Source organism: Thermobia domestica, chromosome 13, assembly GCF_964235325.1.
Source record: "Thermobia domestica chromosome 13, izTheDome1.hap1.1, whole genome shotgun sequence".
Taxonomy (NCBI): Eukaryota; Metazoa; Arthropoda; class Insecta; order Zygentoma; family Lepismatidae; genus Thermobia; species Thermobia domestica.
This window is the reverse complement of record NC_137466.1, coordinates 95,333,585-95,351,464: the sequence shown is the minus strand read 5'-3', so window position 1 is coordinate 95,351,464 and position 17,880 is coordinate 95,333,585. Positions and strand designations below refer to the sequence as shown.

General features: G+C 37.7%; 3 protein-coding genes across 8 annotated transcripts in view; 2 read left to right on the top strand and 1 right to left on the bottom strand.

The window, feature by feature from the left end:
- The window catches only part of LOC145668357 (INO80 complex subunit D-like), a 78,776-nt gene extending 75,317 nt beyond the window's left edge, over positions 1 to 3,459 (bottom strand). For all 4 annotated transcript variants that reach the window (XM_081736121.1, XM_081736122.1, XM_081736124.1 and 1 more), the window contains exon 1: positions 2,549 to 3,459. The gene's annotated coding sequence lies outside the window, so the exon portion shown is untranslated. The remainder of the gene's footprint in view (positions 1 to 2,548) is intronic.
- Positions 3,460 to 3,788: 329 nt separating this feature from the next.
- Positions 3,789 to 17,880, top strand: part of LOC145668359 (WD repeat-containing protein 37-like) — a 79,693-nt gene continuing 65,601 nt past the window's right edge. The window contains exon 1 of one of the 3 annotated variants that reach the window (XM_081736125.1): positions 3,789 to 4,050. The gene's annotated coding sequence lies outside the window, so the exon portion shown is untranslated. Of the gene's footprint in view, positions 4,139 to 4,170; positions 4,307 to 17,880 lie in introns of those variants that run through there. The other 2 variants (XM_081736127.1, XM_081736128.1) reach the window with 2 other exon arrangements.
- On the top strand, positions 12,206 to 12,670 carry LOC145667680 (histone-lysine N-methyltransferase SETMAR-like). The gene has a single exon (XM_081735139.1). The coding sequence runs from the start codon at positions 12,206 to 12,208 to the stop codon at positions 12,668 to 12,670; it is 465 nt and encodes a 154-aa protein (XP_081591265.1).

Sequence of the window (17,880 nt, the reverse complement as noted above, 5' to 3'; positions counted from 1 at the left end):
CACTCCTGTGTGAGGAAGGTTTAGTCAACGTTAGGTGCCTCACAACTTCACAGATGCTCAGAAGCAGACTCGTGTCGAATGGTGACAAGATATGCTCAAGAAACAATGGTGATTCTAGGAGGGTGTCAGACATAGTTATTGGTAACGAAACATGGATACATCAATTTGATCCCGAAACAAAGCGCTAATCGTCTGTGTGGTTGTTTCCTGGTGAAGCAGTGCGCATGAAAGTTAAAAGGTCAAGAAGTGTTGGAAAGAAAATGGTTGCAACATTTTTCTCAGCAAGTGGACATGTGGCCACAATTCCTTTGGAAAATCAACGAATAGTTACAGCAAGATGGTACATAGATGTTTGTCTTCCAGAAGTATACCAGAAAAACAAGGAGAGTGGCCTGCGGGGAATCATGCTGCACCATAACAATGCATCTGCTCACTCAGCAAACATCACAATTGAATTCATTGAAGACAGTCGTGTTGAACTTCTTAGCCACCCACCCTACAATTCTGACCTGGCACAATATGACTTTTTCTTGTTCTCTACGACGAATACAATCTGCAATAAATGTGGTGCTATTGAAGTTTCTATACATCACATGATGCAAAATCTACAGGTAAATTTCAATACTCTGCATGGGAAAGCGTGTTTATATGGAACAAACTTCTGCAAATGGCATAATTAAATAGTAAATTATATAACTGTATTTTACGTTTACAAAATACAGTTACCTGTGTAAAAATCACTACGACGATTAACATAAATGACTACATGTGAAAGATGACCGCATTAGATACTGTTTTTCCACCAGCGGGTTATTTCTCCACAGCCTTGCTAGAAATGCTGTATTTTATGTTTACAAGCGTGCGTTAGTAGTGTGAAACAATTACAAGTATTATAGGAACACATATCACTGCGAAGGCCCAGGCGTTGTAACTATTCATGTTAAACACGTTCGCTGCTGAGAACGCCCATCGGCGTCCAGTACTGATTTGGCATATGCGCCGGACGCCTCTCGGCGTTTGTCCCTGCAGCTGATTCACTTTCCCGTCAGCGCTAGTGCAGGTATAGGCGGGAAAGTGAATCAGCTGCAGGGACAAGCGCCGAGAGGCGTCCGGCGCATATGCCAAATCAGTACTGGACGCAGATGGGCGTTCTCAGCAGCGAACGTGTTAAGCACGGGGGCTGCGGTAGAGCGTTCACCTTTGGTGCTTGGGGTCCCGGGTTCGATCCCAGTCCCCGCCAAGTGAACTTTGTGGTGAACAAACACCGTGTGCGTGGGTTTCCTCGGGGTTTTCCCGTTTCCTCCCACTTTCTTCATTCATTACTCATCATCACAGTCTTCTTTAGCCTAACCGGCATAACTGTGGGACGTAAAACTCAAATATTTCATTTTTATTTCCATGTTTAAGCACCGTCGTTGACGCGCCTGCATTGTTTGGGGACACTTCATCAGCTTTGCCCTACCTTGGCTCCGTTAGATAGCATTCATGCTTTTGTGTCCACCTAGCACATGTTGATTTGTGTTTTTTGCACTGTATTCAAGTTTATTGCACATATTTGGACGCTGTATTTATAAGCAGATCATGAAACAATTGTAAATTTTCAACAATTAGTTCTAGTGGCCCATTTCAACTCAATCTACGCTAAATCAGTCTATTGGCAGGGTATTTGTGCCCAGAACAAATCTTTTGGAGGATAATAAGAAGGAAATTAGTGAAATTTTTCAACAATTACTGCGAGTGGTGTGCCTGCCTAAGTTGACCTGCACGATAAATTTTATGACTATCCACTAAAAGTGTGTGCATCACAAAATTAACTCAATGGACTTTCAACGCAATACTCACCTAACACAAGTGTTGGGAGTTAACTGTAATTGCGGGGGAACAAAAGTATGCACGAAACAGAAATTTTACACATGTGAAGCGAATGGAATGGAAATACATTGTGTGCAAAGGAAAAACAACAGTGAAACAAGATAATATAGTGCACACCGTTTTGAAAGCCACTACCCATCTCTACAAACTATGAAGGTATGTAGAACGTAATGTAACGTAACCAAAATTAGTCTAGAAATGAAAAAAAAGTGTGGATATTTACGAAAAAATTCTAACGCCCAGTAATTAGAATTTATCCCAATTTTGTAGGTACTTGAGAAAATATTCAATAACAACTCAAATGCAACTAAACAAGGTACCACAGAATCTGGACTGGGGTTCACTGAAGAAGAACTACTCACAATATGTCTTACTGCAGTATATATAAATTATAAAATTATTGGAATCTATGTGCCTACTATATGGGCACACAACACATCTTTTAAGTAATAAGTTACCCATTTTCACACTTAAGAAACAAGAAATAAACAAAACCTCTTAACAAGATGACATAGCAAGTGAATGTAAACAATTGATCTTACTTTAATACAAAGCCCTCACGTGAAAAAAAGCATGCTTAATATTATTAGTAACATCAGAAAATGTTACATCCTAGCCATTTAAGAGTAATTTAGCGATACCTGAAGGTATACAAACGAGAATTACATGAAATTACCTTATATTGCCATTGCCATGCTAAACATTGTTGACTGTCAACTGTCATTACAGTTCGAAGCGTCTTTTACAAATAATGCCCATAAAAGGCTATTTTCTTAACACCAAATAAACGTATGGGAAAAACACTGCATATTTTACTTTATTCTCTGATCTGTTCGCTATATTCACGTATAATATCTGAATATTCCGTTATTTATATACACCGATCGCACAGATTAGGCTTAAGTCCCTTGTCCAAAAACACACCAATTTACGGAAATGCAATCACATCTGCAGAATACATTCTTCTACGGACAAATATTATAATAGCATACTTTTCTAGTCAAAAACAGCTTGAATTATATTACGTATAATATTCTCTATGCATTATATCACAACAAAGTCACTCCTAGTTGTAAAGCTTAGCAGGTTAGCTAGCTTCACAGGAAACAGAAACAACACTCACACCTCACTATAATTTTTGTATAAGCAAGGAAGAATTCATTTAAGTGATATACAATCACAAAACGGTGCAATGTTCTTCATTAACGTAAGATAAATCACTAAAACACTCGTATAATATGTTGGAAGAACCTTAGCACAGAAATATGCAGCAAAATGGCTGCCGCGCAGGAATCCATTATCATGTGCAGTGTGGCCTCAGGTCAGCCTCAGTACATCAAATTATTACTTCTCCTTTGTCTGTGCGTTTTTATTTGTGTTAATGATACAAGCTAATTGTTTATTATAGGGTAAACAATCTAAAGCAATTAGGTATTCCAACAACTAACAGTTAATATCCTAATTTGGTGTAATAAGGGTTCTACAAGAAACACACAAAAACTACATGCGCCCGAAGAAAATAATTAGTATTTCCCATGGCTTTATTTCGGAGAATCTCACTATCACGGGCTTCTTGATATACAACAGAGTGTATAAAAGAAATAAAATAATCATTAATTTCACGTGTTATTATAAAAACAGTAGTTTTTGAAAAAGAAGTTTGTCGTGCATGAGGGACTATATTTTTAAGGCCTATTCTGAAAATTTTCTGGACAGCCATGCGCGTGTTAGCGGCCTTGGCCCAAAAGGACTCATCAGAAATTGATTCCTTCCGTAAAAAAATAACTAATATTCGTTTTTTATAAACACTTTTGGCATATATTTTATTAATGATATTAATCCTCTTGAGTGACAAGGCATAATTATTTTCTTTTTAACTGGAATCATTTCGTACATATGTAGAATTTAAACTTTAAATATTCAATACCGCCCTTCCATTCTACTCTGCATTATCGGCCATTCCGTATAGCACGCCTTCTTCATGTGACGTAACACAATGGGATATGTCTATTGGCTCTGCTCAGAATCAATAGTTGTATTTTTATCGTGATTGACAGGCTAAAGTTGGCACTCGACGAATCATGTAAAACAAAATAGGAAAAGGCAAACGAGATAAAGACATCAGGAAAATTCAAGTCAAGAGAATTGTGGTTTAGACAGTGCGGGAAAGGAACAAAGGCGAGTACATTAAGAAAAACAACCATGCATTTGGGAATGTCATTCAGATTTCAGAATGTGTAGATGAGTCTTACATGTAGAAGGAACAGTAAGAATCGTTCTAATTTCGTGCTTCGGTTCTGGTTTCTCATAGCCTATTAGAATTATATAACTCCAGTGGACCTGTATTGAAAGCAAACCGAATAACGCATAATCATACTGATTAGTTCTACATTGTGTGTTCAAGTAATGCTGGTTGTGGAGACGTTTTATTTGGGTATTTTCTTAATGTAGTTACGTGAGAAACCTGAGGTGTAAATTATTATTAACCCTAGCACTCTTACAGAAATTCATGTGATCTGAAGGAAAACCTACATCTAAAAATAATTTTGCAGATATCTGTTCGTACTTCAATAAAACTTAACTGAGTATCCCCAAATATTCATGTTTACTTTGGAAAGCAATTAAACACGTGGCTTTCATTATTGAGTAATGAATGTTGAGTGGTAAATTTTCCACATTGTAGCTCGGGCAAAGTAAAACAGAACCCTAGAATCAGATATAGCACAGGGGAATTACTTCCAATTACACTCACGAATTTTGCACCCCATACTTAAGAAGTGCAAGGGCATGGTTTAAATTTCTACCTTTCTCTTGTATGTATGACGTATGAAAAGTTATTTAATAAGTGCTTTTTCATGATGCGAAGCTCCATTCCAAGTAGTATTGGATTAAAATGTATTATATATGTTAGCCCCTTTCATGTGTTAATAGGGTAACACGGCATAAAATAAGTTTGGTATATATGAGGCGTTCAAGGTAGTAATCATTAACGAAAGTACATGCAATCTGAATCTCGGAAATTGTATTTGAGATTTTAAGTATCCTTCTGTGGTAGCTAGTTCTCGTGCTTGTAGTTTGTAGCAGACCTTCCTTACATAATAAAGTTTCAAAAAAAAAAAAAAAAAAAAAAAAAAAAATAAAATTTTGATCGTTCAGTGATAGTACAGTTTCAGAAAAGGAGCATTTGTTGAGCCCTCCCATACTACCTGAAACAACTCAGCATCGTAGGCTAATTTCCTTGCACTCACAAACACTGGGTGGCGAAATACGGTGTTTTTCTTTTCTCTTTCTCGGGGTTATCCTATTTTCTTAATTCCCATATTTCCCTCAGCCTCAATGCTTAAACATCCGGACGTTAATAATAATAAAACGAAAAATTGTCTCGCCCGAAAACTTCAGTGCAAGATACCTTACTCATTCGTGATTTAAGTTCACATTCGTGCTTTGAGTAGCGACCACTCTATGTAATCGCAGACAGAACAAAGAAATAAGGAAAACTTCATCAATCACAAGTATTTTCATTTATCCATCGGAATGAAACAATCTAATGGAAACTCGATCCGAAACACTTAACGCTGTATAGAGGTTATGTGCCGGAGTATAGGTCCATAAATAGCTCTATTGAAAATTTACAGAATGGTAAATCTGATTTTCTTCATATAATTCGTACAAAGTACAGAAGTTCGATGTCCTATTTGTGAATGTTAAAAGATTCATCTTGTTCATACTAGGCCCTATTTTCAGTGGACATTGCCCACGTCAGACATTGGAGTGTAGTGTGTCAAATAGTTCTTCGAATTCAAAGATGGTATCGTAGTTGCATATAATAATAAATGTAACATTACTATTTTCACTTTATAATAACATATGTTGGTAGAGAAGACGGATTATTACGTTTCGTGGGGGCACGGATTATTGAAGTAGAGCAGAAAGTCGTAAATATGGAAAGGTCTGAAAGCAGCTAGCCTAACCTAACGTAGTGTTTTAACGACATCCTTGTTTACGCTTATAGCCTACTCACCTACGCTGACGCGTCTGTTCGCTACGGACTTGCAACCGTATGGGCCCACCAGCTTCATTTTGCCCCTGGTTAGGTGGCATTCCTGCTATTTCAGTGACAATGTAGCACAAGTTGGTTATTGTCTGCGTTTCTTGCTATGTAGCTTTTATGACAGGCTATGGCCGGACACTGCATCTATAAGCAAAACGGGAAAGCCGTGCTAAAGGATTCTGTACCAAGGAATGCAACTCATCAGAGATTCTTTTTAAGGTAGTAATAGTGTCTGGCGAGTCAGTATGGCTTTTTTTCTCCTCCTCTAATCCAAGCTAAGTTAACTTTTTAAAGAATTGTCTAGAACAAAATCCATCAACACATTTAAAGAACATAGTTAGGCCTATCATGTATTATTCTTTACAGTAAAGTACCAAGATAAAATAACGTCTTTCTCATACTGTGTAATCCATTCTTAGAAGAAGAAATTACACAATAAAAAAAATTTGTAACGTCTTTTATGGGCTTCTCAAGGAATTTTTGAGTTGCATTGACTATCTCTCAAAACACTTCTCTTAACGTCTTTTATGCTCTGATCCTCTGTACTATTCGTTGGCTTGCGCTGCGTCATAGTTCTGTGCTCCAAACTGTGTAGATGTATTTCTTAGAATATAAACACGCATTAGGAAGCGAATTGTAACCGGCCAACGAAAATAAGCATCTTTCGGGCAGCTTTCAAACGTTATTGCATACTGGTTACTCAGATGAAGTGGTCATGTAAGTTTGTGTACACATTCCTATTTATTGCGTGACGTTCATCGTCCGTATTGTGAAGATTATAGGCCTATTGTGCCGTTGAGTATTTGTCACATACTTGTAGAATGTCAGGAATAGTCGGAACTCAGAAAACGTTTAGGATTGATTAGTAGTCAGGTGTTGAGGGATGACCTTGTGGTTAATGACCTGACTGTATTCTGCTTTTGTGCAGTTTGATTTTAGATTATTATTTATTTATTTGTTTGTTTATTTATTTGAGGACAAATATCCTCGAGTCTGACGTCCCTATGAAACATACCATACGCACCTCCAGTCTAGATTCCAGGTTCAATTCCCGGTGGAAGTCATGTAATAGATCAAACATCTAAGCTGCAGATCCACGTCTTATATGGCTTTAGTGCTAAAGGAACACTGGACTCCAATCCAACCAATCAAATTCTTTAAACACAACCAGTCAATCAATCTTAGTCTTCAGACGCACACTTTTCTTCCCCCATATTTGAGTTCATATGAGTGAAAGATAAATTGATATTCCCCAAAACAAAAATGTCTTCGTACCAAATTCTGTGATTTTATGTCCAACACTTAAAAATAAGATTTGTAAATAGAAATATACTTCCTCTTAACAGAGGGTCATTCCACGTCAATTCAACCAAACTTTTGTGGAAATTTAACCCAATGTCGCAGATTTGGATGAAATTTATTAGTTATGAAACTTTTTATGCTGATTGCAAGTATGTAAATTTTATTGCAATAGTGTCAGCGGTTCAGAAGTTATGGGATTTCAAAAATGAGAAGAAGCTTCATTTTTAACGGTCGCGACATGATATTTCCGCATTTTGCAAGAACACTATATATATATAAAAGGTTCCTATTAATGTTAGAAACATGATTTTGTTTTTATTCCGATTGTCTTGAAGTTGTTTACCATGAAAAAAATGAAAACTTTTCGTAGACCTGATGCAAAATTTATAGTCATTTGAAAGGTAACATTTTGAGGGAAAAACTAGAACGCCATTTTGTAAATTTCAAACCTTTATTTCTCAAAATCCCCATTATGGATTTCAATGAATTTGTTTTTGTTTGAAAGCTTATTACATCTAGTTTCACATATGCAAAAATTGTGATGGGCCATCCAAGCACTGAGGAGATATCCGTCAGTGTTGCCAACTGATTGCAAAGCAGACTTTTTCCAATAACTTCTATACGATTTAATATATCCACTCCAAAATTGGTATAAGTACTCTTTGGTATCCTAGAAACATGTCTGTGAGCATTACCACTCCTCTCAAGCAACCTAGTTGTTAGGGTTGCTAAGCAATTGCAGGGTTACCTGTCATCGAGTTAGACGTACCTGTGCCGTATTTAGCAGAAGCTTATTGCATCTATCTTCACTTTACAGAAATTGTGATGGGCCATCCAAGCACTGAGATATCCCAGTGAGTGTTGCCAACTGATTGTAAAATAAACTTTTTCCAATAACTTCCATACTATTTATCATATCGCTCAAAGTGGGTGTAAGTACTCTTCGTTATCCTGGAAATACGCCTGTGAGCATTACCACTCCTCCCAAGCAATCCAGTTATCAGGGTTGCCAACAAATTTCAGGGTTGCTTGTCAGCGTTGGACGTGTTGTACCGATTTCAACACCCGGTAATGTCTTGAAGTGTTCAGTATGAAACGAAGTATACATCATCAGAATTCCTACTGACCTGGAAAAGTCGGTGAATTTACGGAAAGTACGAACGTTTACTTTTCAGAGCTCATTTTTCTTTTTGCCTTATCCTACTATTTGCTAGCAGATCTTTTATATAATAAATTAGTTTGTTTTGCAAAACTCTACCTATATACACACTATATACATGCACCTACATCCATAGTAGATGAAGAAAATACAATTGCTTATAGTGACCTGCAATAGTCAGGAAATTCGTGCTCGCTAAATAAATGGGAACGATGATTACTGCCGAAAACATGGGCGAGTGTTGAAATGATATTACAAATTTTTAAAGTGCATACAAAGTAAGAGATTTTTTCCATTAATAAATTGTCAAAGCTTACCTCTGCACCCGTGATCCTCTTCTTTAGATTATGTTGATATTCCGACTCGCTCTCCGATGCGCGAATTTCCAGAATCCACCAAAATTCTTGACTCTGCACTTCGTTTACAATTATTACCCGTCCACTAACACGAATAGGAACTGCTATTTCTAGCAATAATTTTGGTATCAAGTGGTGATTTCTCTGTTTATTTTTACTTGTTACTACGCACACGGTGTTCGTGTATACTTACCAGAAAAGTGTTCAAACGACATTGAATGTCGTGCGTAGCCAGAACATGTTTTTTGTCGACTCCAAACTGTGATAAGTTTTGGATATAATTTTTAAAAAATCTGGAAGTAAACCCGTGAAGCTTTAGTAATAATAATAATCACGTCTATCGCAAACATGACATCAGAGCAAGTCGAAATATAAACAGAAACTAAAAGAACAGGATCACGAATATGAAGATAGGCTTTGCCATTTTATTAATTTAAGATGCACCCCATAACATCTAGATTTTTTTTTTTTTTTTTTTTTAATGTCGATTTCACATTGAAAAACTTCCTTATCCCTATGTCATAAAAGAACTGTGCTATTAAAACTCAAGGTTTTTTAGTACACAGTTTTAGAGGGTTTTAATGAAGAATGTGAACTACACACGAGATTCTAACAATTTGCATATACACATATTAATTTTCTTTTTCAGTAAATTCAATATATGTATATATGTAGAACTTTATTTTCAGAGGTGCCAGTGTGGGGCTTCACTTATCATTACCAAGACCCATGGCAAGTGGGTTCATTGTTATCCCAGATCCCCGTATCTGGGTCCCTGCAGAGCCTCTAACTAGGCCTCGAACTCACGACTCTGAGTTTTGCAGAGAATGACCAACTGGAAAAGACTAACACAGACAGCAGTACAACACTTGGATCACTTACCTTACAGATGTTGTAACAAATAAAACTATGCAAGTGGAGCATATACTTGTATTTGTCTATATTTAGTATTATTTATCACACTATAAGACACACACACTGATAATTTCTTGGAATGATCACTTCTTTGAATTTTAGGAACAAACGCTATTAGACTACTAGACTAATGAATTCACAGTTTAGATTATGTAATTTGATAATTTAGATATCACATGTGTCTGGGCTCTTTTGTTTAACACTTTATTTTCGGATCCAAAACGAGAATCCATCACTTCTCATTGCACAACACACACAGAATAAAGTATTGGGTAGTTTTGGTAATGCCAGCCGATAGTTCAGTCCTCAATGTTCCCTTTGTAATTTCACTTTCTCACTCTGCATCACAGCACTGTGCACTGTTCAACAAAGATCTCATGGATAAGATATTCCGTAATAACTTAGCGTTTTCATTATTATTATTATTATTATTATTATTATTATTATTATATATTACTTCGAGTGAATCATACTGCATTCAATATCTGGTGTAACATTTTATGATCTAACATGTAGTTGGCAGTTCAACAACACTGAATATATTACTTTTTTTATTTTTTTTTAACGATATTACACTCTGTCACTGTGACATACTTTCTTAATTCAGTATTTCAAACTGTATGACCACTTGATACAAAGCAAGTATTAATATCAGGTAGTTCTGCTTCTTTTGGTAATATTTCATGATATGTATCTAAAACAGTGCTACACTGTACTCCAAACAGTATAGCTTAAAATACTCTATATCTTTTCGGCCATCAAACACACTGAGCCTATGTGCCGTTGGTTCCGCTTAACTATCAACTAACTACTTGTTTGGTGTTGGATAGTTTTTCTTTATCCACAAGTAACGGTACTTTTCGAAGATTCGCTCCTCCGTTCCGGCTTTTCTGATGTACCGAGCGGGTTTCCTTTCTTAACCAAAACAAACAATGATAGTTTTGGATATTTAACGATTATTATTGCTAGACACAATGACAACATGAAATACAATTACATATGTATGCTAGGATAAATTTCTGAGTTTTCAAAACAACGATATCAAAATTCCATTGATTCAGAATGCCAAAAGAAAAAAAAAATCTTGGATTGGAGTTGTTTTCATCCCGCGTACATTGACCTTCACGTGATCGGTGGTGCCGCCTGGTAGCGACTTTCCTAAAGCCTCACAGTGGCGGTTGCAACAAATTATTGTAACTTCCAGAAACACACAATCTTGTCTCCAAGTACAGCTTAGCAAACTCAATAATTTTCCTAGTCTTTCGGTAACTCCTAATGTTATAAACGTCTTCTTTTTTGTAAAAAACTTGATTTTTAGGCTTTACTGTACTATGAAGTATGCAACATTGCTACAATAGACATCTGTGTCCGCAGCTGTGTAGTTAATATTTCCTCAAGTCTTTATATCTTTGTGAGTTTAAAAAAAGAAAAAAAAAGACTGTACTGTTTTTGTGACTTCTAAACCATACTTAATATTAAAATAACACTTGATATCTTTTTTTTTTTTTTTTTTTTTTATTTAACTAGATACCAGTAAATAAGATACACTAAATATACTGAACACACTTTGAATATACTAAATTTCAAATTTTCTAAAGCTAAATATTCATGGATATAATTAATACAATAAACAGAAAATGAGACAATATTAAAAAAAAAATAGTTTTATGCAAATAATGAGTATTCAATAACATGGAAATAAGGAGGGGTACAACTGTCCTTCTGCAAGAAATCGTTTCAGTGTATAGATAATGTTAATTTTTATTTTTCCTATTCGTTTTATCAATACCAGTATATACATGCAGAGCATGCCATGTGAACCAGTACGATGTGTATTTTGTATAAGAAAATTTTTCCGGAATTAAAAATACGTAAAAGACGTGACAGTTTTTGTTTTGACTACACGAGTGACAGACAGTGGTTTTAATTCCCATTTTTCATTATTTACTTAGACTGAAATTCGTGCATTTTTCATCCAAATATGAAAGTGATGAGTGGAAACAGTAATTCCGTTGATTGCTTGCTTTTGTAAGTTTTTACTTGACGGTTCCGGCTACTTACACTGTATCCTTGTTCACCAGGAATGTTACTCGCATTAACCTATTTATTTGTTAGTGTCTGCAGGACTCTCATGGTGCCAATCTTAAATTTTACATAACCAATTTAACAAGATCCCTTGTACTGAAAGTGTAAATTACGTATTTATGAAGTGATTTGATCTTCAAGTGACTAACGTAACCAGGTGAAAAAGGCTACAGCTTAACATGTCGAGGCCATCCAGTAAAAATCTTACGGACACAATCAACGGAATTAGTGTTTCCACTCATCATTTCAACATTTTCAGTTAATTATACGAGAGCTGGAAAGAAAAAAGTGGCAACACTGTCCCATCTCCACCAAAAAGGAAATTTTGAGCGAGCTGCAGTTGGCAACACTTGTAGTGGGTGGGTGGAACTATACAACGCGGGTGGTGGCGCTAGTGTAGGCGCGGCAGTGATCGTAGTGAAGTGTGTTGAATACAGGTTGGCAAAGCACACCGCTCTAAATGTGATGTTTTCCAAGTTAGAACAATGTTCATGGATAAAGATCGAAGTGGCCCGTGGTAAAAACGCCACGGAATATAACTTCGGACTACGTGAAGCATGCGGGAATGACGCATTGCCCTATCGGACTGTGGCACGTTGGGTAGCAGCGTTTCGTGCAGGACGTGGTAGTGTGCATCAGGAACCAGGTGGAGGACGCCATGCGGTCGACAACCGAGTCATTGAATTTATGCAATCGTTGCTGCATGTGGAAAGAAGATGGACTGCAAGGGAATTGGCGAACGAGGTGGGAACATCCCATACCACAGTGTTGAATGTGTTGCACAATGCCCTCGGGTACGGAAATATTGCATCCCAATGGGTACCGTACCAACTTACAGACGTTCAGAAATGGCTGAGATACGCCCTGGCAGGTGATTGTTTGGCACGGTACAGACTGGAAGGTCGCGCTGGACAGGATTATCGCACTTGACGAAACAGGATTATCGCACTTGACGAAACATGGGCGCGCTCGTATGAGCCAGACCTAAAGCGCCAATCAAATGAATGGCGTCACCCATCATCTCCCCGCCCCAAGAAGCTGCGTCAATAACCTGGAAATGTGAAGGTAATGTTGATAGTGGCATACGATGTACAGGGTGTCATTTTACGGCATGCAGTTCCTCCGAACCATACCGTCAATGCGGTGTACTGCCGCAGGTTTCCGGAAGAACATCTTCGTCCTGCACTCCGCAGGAAACGACCCAACTTCATCAGGAATCTACCCATTGTTTTGCATGACAACGCCCGTATTGTGAGGGACCTGTTTGCACGATGGGGGTGGGAGGTTCTAGAGCACCCACCCTATTCACCGGAAATGAGTCCATGTGACTTTCCTCTGTTCCCTTTGATGAAAGAACCACTGCGAGGGATGCGTCTCCGCAGCAGAGATGCCATACTTCGAGCTATAGGGCGCTCTCTTGCAGACATCAACAAAGAGGGCACCGCTGCTGGTATCCTGCGATTTTCCCACATCTCGCAACGGGTGCAACATGCTGCAGGGGATTACAATGAAGGCCTGTAGAAATTTCATGATTGTCCAATAAAGGGTTCGTGAACGATTTGTCTGTTGCCACTTTTTTCTTTCCAGCCCTCGTAAGTATCGCGTAAACAAAAGAAAGTGCATCCTGCAATCAGCTAGGATAAACTCACCTCTGTACCCTATAAACATATTTTGTTAGTGTATGTGTCTTTTCTCTGAAACTTCCTTCAGCATCAATTCTCTTTGTAGTACTTGATTCTTTATACAGGGTTCTCACAGACCTAGAATATCAGGGAAACTATTGAAAAATTCTTTAATGTGAGGGAAACAAAGTAGTCGTTCTTGATAATAAAGGCGACTTTGAAGTAATAATGCTGTTTGAGATTTAGAGGTCATACAACTCAAGAATATGGATTTAGGATTTAGATTTCTGGGCTTTTGACATCTGTGGCCACTTAGCCCAACATGTATGACGGATGACGTTAGTAGTACTCCCTCTCTTGGCGCGAGTTTGGACTTTGATCCCGACCTTTGTGACGTCATAAGTCAAAGGTCAATGACCTTGGTCCGGGGTACTTAGGACCACCCCTTTTAGATGTTGACAGGGGTACCTTGGTCCACCCCTAAATTTTGGCAGGGGTACATGGGACCACCCCTTAAATTTTGGAAATTGCCAAATCTAAAAATTGGGTATGGTAGCCTAGGACCATAGATATTTGGTCTAGGAATTAATTCGTGCGGTTGGTACGCACACATTGAAGCTGTAGTACAAACACAAAATACATAAATACCTTAAGAAAAATATTGTCCATCGCTAGCCACCACTTTCGCCCATCTGTCAGGCAATGTACGGATTCCGTGACGAAAGAAGTCCTCATCCTTGGAAGCGATCCAGTCAGAGACCCATGTTTCGATATCTTCTGAAGAAGTAAACCGCTGTCCAATCAAATCGTTGTTCATGCAATCGAACAATTAGTAGTCCGAAGGAGCAACGTCTGGTGAATACGGCGGGTGGGGTAAAACTTCCCATCCGACATTTTCTAAATAGGTTTTGACCGGTTTTGCGTAATGTGGGCGAGCGTTATCATGTTGAACAATAAGTTTATCATGTCTGTTCTCCCATTCTGGTCGTGTTCTGGCCAGAGCTTGCTTCAAACGCATTAATTGGCGTCGATAACGTTCTCCATTCATAGTTTCACCCGGTTGCAGCAGCTCATAGTACACCACACCTTTCATATCCCACCATATGCACAGCATAACCTTTGCACAGTGAATATCTCGTTTTGGTTGTGATGGACCTGGTTCACCTGGTTTCACCCAGGCCTTTTTTCGTTTAGGGTTCTCGTAATGGATCCACTTCTCATCACCCGTAATAATTCGATGCAGAAACCCCTTTCTGCTCTGTCGTTGAAGCAGCAATTCGCAAATGGTTTTTCGTCTTTCAACGTCTCTGTCTTTCAATTCATGTGGAACCCAATGTGACATCTTTTGAATCATTCCCATGGCTTTCAAGCGTTTGGAGACTATTGTTTGATCAACGCCTAATGCTGCTGCAAGTTGTTCCTGCGTTTGACACGAATCCTGCTCGAGCAATGCTGTCAATTCTTCGTCTTGAAATTTTTTTGGCTGTCCAGTTCGCTCTTGGTCTGCCAAGCCGAAATCGTCACTTCTAAACCGTGCAAACCACTTCTGACACGTTCGCTCAGCTAGAGCATGGTCACCATACACTTCCACCAAAATACGATGACTTTCAGTCGCACTTTTCTGCATGTTAAAGTAATGCAGCAGGACACCCCGCAAAAACACTTTATCAGGCACAAATTGCGCCATGTTCACTTAACTACAAACTGGTGTTGTTGACGCTTTAAACCACTGCCCTATACTACGAACGATACGCGATGACAGGGGTTTGCAACACATGTGTGGATACACGGAAATGTGGGACGCTCCGTTCGTTGCGCCATCTCTTGTCCACCCGCACGAATTAATTCCTAGACCAAATAGTATGTACCTCTATTAGTATTGGGGGTCCACCTCGTTCCCTTTCATGGGTAAAAAATTGCCAAAAATTCTAATTTCGGGGGGTTTTGATCTAATTTATCCTCTTTGATGAGGTATTATTACCTTATATAGTTATATGGGCGTATACAGGGGTCCATTCGCTTTCATAAGATATGGGTATATTGATGCACCCCTTTAAATTTTTGGGAAGGGTACCTTGGCCCACCTCTTCAATTTCGGAAATTGCCCAATTTAAACATTTGGTATAATAGTATAGGACCCTAATATGTATCACTATAAATTTGGGTGGTCCACCTCGTTCCCTTTCATGGGTACAACTTTCCAAATTTTAGTACAACCACGTGTTTGGTTTTTGGCCCAATTTATCCCCTTTGATGAGGTCCTATTACTTTATATAGTTATATGGTCATGTATAGGTGTCCATTCCCTATCATAAAACATAGGCACATTGATGCACTCTTTAAATTTTTGGGAGGGGTACCTTGGCCCACCCCCTTAAATTTTAGAACTTCTAGAATTTAAGCATTCGGTATTATAGTACAGGACCTCAATATGTATCATGATAAATTTGGATGGTCCACCTTGTTCCCTTTCATGGGTAAAAGATTGTTGAAAATTAGTATGACCACGTGTTTGGTTTTGACCTAAGTTATCCCCTTTGATGAGATCCTATTATCTTATATGATTATATGGGTATGTATGTATAGGGGTCAATTATCTTACATGGGAGGGATACCTTGGCCCACCCCTTAAATTTTGGAAATTGTTTAATATAAGCATTTGGTATTATAGTATAGGACATCAATATGTATCTCACTAAATTTGGGTGATCCATCACGTTCCCTTTCATGGGTAAAGAACTACCAAAAATCAAATTTCGGAGGTTATTGACCCCCCCCCCTTTGATGAGGTCTTATTGCCTTACATGATTATATGGGCATGTATAGGGGTCTATTCTATTTTTAAAGATATAGATACATTGGTGCGTCCGTTGAAAAATTTGAAGGAGTACATTGGCCCGCCACCGTAAATTTTGGAAATTGCCAAATGTAAACATTTAATATAGCACTATAGGACCCTAATATGTATTAGTAAAGATTTCGGTGGTCCATTTTTGTTCCCCTTTATGGATAAAAAAAATGTTAAAAATTCAAATTTCGGAGGTTATTGACCCCCTTTGATGCGGTTTTATTACCTTATATGAATGTGTTCAGGGGTCTATTTTCTTTTATAAGGCATGAGAACATCGATGCTTCCATTTTAAAATTTGGCAGAGGTACATTGGCTCACCTTTAAAGTTAGGAAATTGCCCAATTTGGTATAATAATATAGGTTCTTATAAATTTCGTTTCCTTTCATGGGTAAAAAATTGTCAAAAATGTAAATTTTGGAAGTGATTATTTCCATTGGTAAGGATGAATGAGTACAGAGGTTTATTACCTTTATATTTTTATTTTCCCTGTTAAATTTTGTTGGAGTACATAGAACCACTTCTTAAATTTGGGAATTATCAAATAACAAGTAGATGTCCATCTTATGGACAAATATTCAAATTTTAAAGGTTATTGATCTATTTTATCTTTCTGGATACGGCTTTCTCATTGAATGAGTACAGGATTTATTACTTTTTTCATAAGACACAGGTATATTTGTGTACTAATCTTAAATTTTGGGAGGGGTACATTTCTTATTGTTAAATCAATAATTGGTAATTGTTCTTAAAATTGGATGGTATCTCATTCTTTGGGTAAATCAGTCAAATATTAGTATAATCACGTGGTCAGTTATTGACCTATGATGGGATTAGGAGTCCAGGAAATTGGTACATTGAAACTTTGTAGGATAATTTGAGAATTGTCAAAATGGAATTACGTCATTAGTTTTGATTATTCCCGCCTATGGACCAAATATAAACGTAAACAATACGATGTACCACGTGATTGACCTTGATCAGGTAGTGTACAGGGATTCATTTCCTTTGTTGTGGTACTTTAAGTTTGAGTACACACTTCTAGAAAACAGTTGGTCCTACTAAAGTAAACAATTGACGGACATTATTGACCTTATTGAGCATATAATGATATGGTTAATTTTAAGACAGGTATATCGAGAGAAGTATTCTTTAAATTTGGGAATTGTGATAAACAGAATTTTAACATAAAGCGCGAAATTTGAAACCATACTTTGAACTTTAGTCACAGCTCATAGTCTAAGATCATTGGTGGTGGTTGATTTGCCTTTGAGCTTTAGAAATCTGATAGCTAACCTTATGGAATCTTATGACTTATAGTCTAAAGGCAATACATGCTACAAAACTGAAATTTAGTAACAAGGTGATGTAATCTGACACTGGCAAAGTTATTGTTGATGCAATTCTATTGAATGATTACTATCTTTCGTGCAGTCTGATTGGTTGATGATTTTCAAATCTTCGCTGCATTAATCTTCCTGCCGAAGGCGAGAGTGTTAGCGACTATGCCACGGCATCGGAACTGTCATTGTTCATCTCAACGACCCCCGAAAAGTATGAATTCGACACTGATATTGGTCATTTTGATTTTATTCCTCCTCTCCCACAATTTTTGCTGGACTGAATTTAGATTTAAATTGCATCAGAAGTGTTACTGTTCATCTCAGCG